The 6238-nt window shown below is 42.4% G+C and overlaps 1 protein-coding gene across 1 annotated transcript in view; it reads left to right on the forward strand.

Annotated features, from left to right (window-relative positions):
* Positions 1-2350, forward strand: part of LHFPL6 (LHFPL tetraspan subfamily member 6) — a 361658-nt gene extending 359308 nt beyond the window's left edge. The window contains exon 3 of the mRNA XM_004388074.2: positions 1334-2350. Within this exon, the coding sequence (XP_004388131.1) occupies positions 1334-1452 (119 nt within the window). The 3' untranslated portion in view covers positions 1453-2350. The remainder of the gene's footprint in view (positions 1-1333) is intronic.
* The last annotated feature ends 3888 nt before the right edge of the window (positions 2351-6238 follow it).

Here is a 6238-nt window from a genome sequence, read left to right on the forward strand (position 1 = left end):
ATTTGTCTTTTTGTTGTAGAGGTGTTGGATTTTCTTGTATGTTACCTACATTTTCATTAAGAGTCCCTGGGAGCTGCAAACAGTTAATGTGCTAACCAAAAGGTTGGAAGTCCAAGTCCACCCAAAGGTGCCTTGGAAGAAAGTCCTGGTGATCTACTTCTGAATAATCAGCCATTGAAATCCCTATGGAGCACAGTTCTACTCTGACACACATGGGGTCGCCATCAGTTGGAATTGATTTGATGACAACTGGTAAACAAGAAAAAAAGACAAGAGAGGAAATGGTTGCTGTAGGAGCATTTTGTGATAAAATCTTAAAATTGGGTAAAAGAGGGATTAGGATTGGAGAGAAAAGACAATGTCCACAGAAGAATATAGAGGGCTTCCTTACTGTGCATACAAAAAGAATAACTTGGATGCCATGGGGAAGAAAAAGAGAGAGAGATTAATGAATACAGAAACCCATCCCATTAACCCAGATAGGATATTTTTGGAACCCAGGTTTGAGTCCTGGCGCAGTTTATTACTAATTATAAATATATGATCTTGGGTAAATCTCCAACTTGTCTAAACCCAAGCTTCCTTCACAACTGCACTGAGCTGGTATTCTACCTCACAGTGTTACTGGAAGAATCAACAGAGACAATATGTGAAAAAGAAATCTATTATATTTTTAGAATTTTGGCTGTATTATTATTATTAGTGGTATTAGTATTACATGACAGGACCCATTTGGACCCTTGTTATTGTGTTCTTACTTATATGATGCTTTAACTTGGCGGTGAGTGTTGACACCAGGATAACCTGGGGTTTTTATTCCCTAATTCAAATGGGGAAGTGTAAGTCATTTGATGAAATAGCAGTATTCACTGTAACAGTATCCTTCAATGGATCTCCTCCTGAGAACGGCCCCTTTTGCAGAAGTACTATATCTTTTTTTTTTGCATTTTTTTCCTAAGGTACCTTAATATGCATGTGCAATTTGGAGATTTGGAATTAACACCTTCATCTCTTCTATCCTGGTTGCTGCTGCTGTGTTTTTCAGCACGGGGTGTGGACGTTGGTGGAGGGGATAGGCTTCTAGCCTCTTAGCTAGCCGGAGGCGGTAGGCCTTGACGTCCTTCAGGGACAACGCGTACAACTGTTCTTGCTTTCTTCAGTCTCAGGATAGCTAGATAGCTTTCAGCATGTGTTAGCCACTTGAATAAGTACACCATGTTCTTAATGGGTATCTCAGTTCCACTTCTGACACGCACACTGGGAGAAAAAGCCCAAGCCTCCTGCCATTCACCCTGACCTGTGCCCGTTTTCTCTCCCTCTCTTTTCCGTCTAGGTAAGTGTGAACTCGGCTGGGCCTACTACTGCACGGGCGCGGGTGCCGCTGCCGCCATGCTCCTCTGCACGTGGCTGGCCTGCTTCTCGGGCAAGAAACAGAAGCAGTACCCCTACTGAGAAGGGACCACCGACAGCAAGCAGGGGAGAGGACCGACTGAGGTGTTCGATGGGCCCGGAACATCCAGCTACTTTCAAAAAGGTGGAACAGTGGCTTTAATCCAGTGCAAAGCTTGTGGAATGAAACCCAGTGGGGTCAGGAACATTCTGTAATGCATAAGGGTTGTGAGAGGTTTGTGCAAGAAATGGAGAGTACGGAATGGTAGAGAAAAATGGACCAAAGGCTAAAAATATTGCAGGGCTTTGGGCGTTTCTATTCCACAGAGTATTGTTAACATATACAACAAGCAACACACACACACACACACACGCAAATCTATATATGCAAACAAGGGTTTTTTTTTAAAAGATGAGGTCTCAGAAAATTCAAAGGGCTAGTAGAAAGTGTTATATTGGGACGTTCCCTGTAGGTTATGGCACTCCTGAAAGCACATCCAGACATACATATCCACACCCGTGTCCACGCAAACACAGATGCCCACGCCTGTGTCCACACAAACACATACGCATTACACAGACTGTCCAGGAGGTTTAGCGGTGCATTACTCCTCTGTTTTCTTCTTAATATACATTTAAAATACAGTATTATTACTTTATAAAGCATACATTAACCTAACAAATGGACCAATAAGCCACTGTATCAGTATTTTGTGTATTCTGCATAAACTCTCTATGCCCTCAACATGTTTTCGGTTTTATACACACCTTTAGAGTTAAGCCTCTGTATTTCAATATTCTTCAAAAATATGCACTATTTCTCTGTCTGGGTAGTTTCTGCTATGATATTCTTATGAAGTAAAGGGGCAGCTTGCTGTCCAGTGTAGGAGAGAATGCTGTTGAGTATATGAGAATAATGAAGGACACTTTCCAGCCATTAGACCTTGTTTTCCTTTGTCCATTATTGTACTGTGCTGTATCACATTTAATTCAATATGCATTTTGTAAAAGAAAAAAAAGTGCTTTTTTTTTTTTTTTTTTTGTATTTGTATTTGGAAAGCTCTGTGAATAAATTTTCTCTTTGATCAATAGTTAAATGAGTCATAGAGTGGTAATTCAGCTTGGGGTTGCTTCTCTAATATCCTAAATATGGCCTTCAGCTACACTAATCATGTACGTTTTCTTTTTGGAATTAACACCCTCGTCTCTCCTAGCCTAGGGTACAGGGTACATAGGTGTCAGTTTCCAAGGGCTGCCATACCAAAATACAGCAAAGTAGGTGGTTTTAAAAAACATAAATTTATTGTCTTACAGTTCTGGAGGCTAGAGTTCAAATTCAGAGCATCAGTGGGGCCATGCTCTGTCTTTCGGGGAAGGTCCTGCCTTAGCTTTTCCAGTTTCTGGCAGCCCCAGGTGCCCCTTGACGGCTTCGCCCTGTGTGTGACTCTCTCCTTTCCATCATTTTCATGTATTGCTTGTGCTTTTAAAATGTTTTGACTGCACTTTCCTGTCTGAATGGGATTATGACTTCTTAGCTCCCATGATCAACTTGGAGTTCTCTGTTCTCCCCTTTTATAAAACACCATTCAGAAGGGACTAGGATTAGAACCCACTCTGCTTCAGGAGCCCTGGTGGTGCACTGGTTAAAGTGCTCAGCTGCCAACCAAAAGGTCGACCATTCAAACACCACCTGCTCAGTGGGAGGAAGGTGTGGCAGCCTGCTTCCACAAAGATTTACAGCCTTGGAACCCTATGGGGAAGTTCTACTCTGTCCTGTAGGGTCATTATGAGTCAGAATCGATTCAAGGGCAGTGGGTTTGGGTGTTTTTTGGTGGGTACTTCAATTCTGATGATTCAAGCCCTCAATATCTTACATCTGCCTCTTGCTTTTTGTCCTCTCACCCTAAGCACCTCAGCAGGGCCTGACCACCCCTCCTCCCTGGTTGTTAGGTGCCACAGAGTCGGCTTTCAACTCTCAGTGACCCCGTGTGACAGTAGAGCTGCCCCACGGAGTTTTCCAGGCCGTAATCTTTGCAGGAACAGATCACCAGGTTTTCTTCCAGCGGAGCCACTGGGTGGGTTTGAACCGCCAACCTTTTGGTTAGCAGCCGAGCACTTAACCATTGTGCCACCAGGGCTCTTCCTTCCTAGTTAGGGGAACAGAGTTCTAGTCAGCCAGTGTCCGTATTTAAGTTCTAGCTCTGTCCCTACCTAGCTGTGTGACTTTGGGCGAGTTGGTTAAACTCTGAGTTTCCTCCTGAGGATCCCTGTGGTGCAGTGGTTAAAGTGCTTGGCTGCTAAGCAAAAGGTCGGCGGTTCGAACCCACCAGCCGTACCATGGGAGGAAGGTGTGTCAGTCTGCTTCTGTGAAGATTTACAGCCTTGGAAACCTTATGGGGCAGTTCTCCTCTGTCCTACAGGGTCCCTGCAAGTCAGAGCTTACTCAATAGCAGTGGGTTTGATTGATTTGGTACTTAAGTATGACTTAACTGATAATATTTTCAAAAATCATTAGTTGCTGTCGAGTCACTGTGCAAACAGTTCACTTGCTCAGCTGCCAACTGAAAGGTTGTAGTTTGAGTCCACCCAGAGGTGCCTCAGAAGAAAGGCATGGCAATCTACTGCCAAAAAGTCAGCCACTGAGAACCCTATGGAGCAGAGTTCTATTATGACACGTATGGGGTCACCAGTATTTTCAGAGAGACCCTATTTCCCCAAACAAGGTCACATTCCCAGGTCCAAGGGTTAGAATTGCAACCTATATTTTTAGGGGGCATACTTCATTCCACAACAACAGGCTATTAAAGGTAAGACATAGTTTCTGCTCTCAAGAAGTTCACAGTTTTTCAGCTTATATTCTTTACAACTAGAATTTCTAGCATCCTGGTCCTCGTAATTCAGTTGTGACCAAATTCTTATGAGAGAAGAATTTCAGCTCTATTTTGGATTATGTTTGAGAAGATGGGCACTATTCAGACATGGCTTAGGGCAATGAGAGCCAGATCATTGTCCGAGAGGTGTCTGGGCTGACCATCTCCAGGACGATCACAGGGTCATCACAAGCTGCCAGTAACTTGCTGTCCTTCCACCTCCCACAGGTGCTGGGTTTCTTCTCTGCTTCTGGGCGAGGGGCAATGCCACCACTCTCCTTCAGGGATCCTGGCCATTTGAGAAAGGTTATCTCACAGCCTCTTCCCAGCATAAAGGTGTGGCTAAAGGGAAATGTTTGAACATTTCCATGACCCCTCAGCAGAGCTAGTTCTTTCGGAAACAAAGATTGTATATTGAACAATGAATATATGCTTTTCTTAAGCAACTCCGAGTTACTGTATCAAATCTTCAGAAATTCATTTTATATTAATTTCTTAATTATATACTTTTCATATTTGGAAACTGAGCATTCTGGCTATTTCTGCATGTAACTGTATTTTCTATACTTCCTGTATATACTTTTCCATGTGACTTAAATATCTGAATATCGCGCCTGCTTCTGGTACTTTCAATAGCTCCAGGGTGAAGCCTCATGCTGTCCTGGAAGAACAATACAGTAATCTGGCCAATAAAATCCTGGACTTCCTGAGGCTTTGTTGCTATGGAACAAAGTCGTTCTGCTCGTGAATGCTTGTTTCATAATGTGCTCAATGCCGTTCGATTGTGTCTCATTGTCTGCAGAGCAGGGGCTTTTCCACACAGCGGCTTCCTGTGGTGAGGAGAAGGTTGCCCTTTGCTTCCGCAATTAGCCCACCGTTTTCATGTGTCTCTTGTGCTTTTGAAAAAATTTTCACTGTCCTTTTGTGTCTGAATAGTATTATGACTTCTTAGCTCCCACTATCAAGTTGGAGTTCTCTGTGGAATTCCTCAAGGCCGAATTCCATGGGCAGGTTTAATGACAGCATTGTCATTTTTATGTAGTCCGTACGATTTTGAGCCTTGCTAGAATAAAAAGCTGACCTTACGTGATGAAGTAAAATGACAGACCCTTACATCTCAAGTTCTGACTAGTCATATGTTTTTCTGGTTCAAGATATCCCAGCATTTCATGAGGAGCATCTAATTTATTAAGAATTACATATACTGCTTTCCAAACAAAAATCAGGATTGATGAAATAATAATAATAACAACAATAATAAAACCTGTGAAAGTAGACACTCACAGGCTGCTTACTGATACACATGTAATGAGGGGGCTCAATATTTGTAACTTCAAAACATGTTCATTGCTTATGCAGGCCTGTTTTCAGGAGGAGAAAATGATGTACAAGGAAACTAATTGATGTGACTGAATTGACTTTTATAATTTTCAGCATATTCATTTAGGTATATGAGCAGTACATCTATTGGGCACTGCTAGTTGCTCAGTGTTCCAGTAGATGTGAAGCACTAAATAAAACACAGCCCCTGAGCTCAAGTAGATCACAAGCTTGTGGAGAAAAGGACCAAGAGCATCCTTTTCACCGAGTTATTACCGTTTCATACGCTGTCAATTGACTATCAAGGAGAGGGAGGACCTTCCTGCCTGGTAAAGAACCGTGCACAAACAAATAAAGGCGTAAAGAAAAAAGAGAGAATAAATTACAATGTTCTGCTCTTCAAAAGCCATCACTAAGAAAATGAAAAGGTAAGCCACAGACTGTAAAAAGCGTTTGCAATATATATACTGTATCCTGAATACATGAAGAACTTTCACAAATAAATAATAAAAAGAAATTCAATTTCTTAAAAGGGGAAAAAAAACTTGAATGGGATGTTTCACAAAAAAATCTGCACTGGCGGAGCCAACAGGGCAGTATAGACAGAAGCACCATACCGTTCCTCTGCAGCAAAGACCCGGAAAACTAAGTAAAACAGG

Source organism: Trichechus manatus, unplaced genomic scaffold (genome assembly GCF_000243295.1).
Source record: "Trichechus manatus latirostris isolate Lorelei unplaced genomic scaffold, TriManLat1.0 scaffold00205, whole genome shotgun sequence".
NCBI classification, from domain to species: Eukaryota; Metazoa; Chordata; class Mammalia; order Sirenia; family Trichechidae; genus Trichechus; species Trichechus manatus.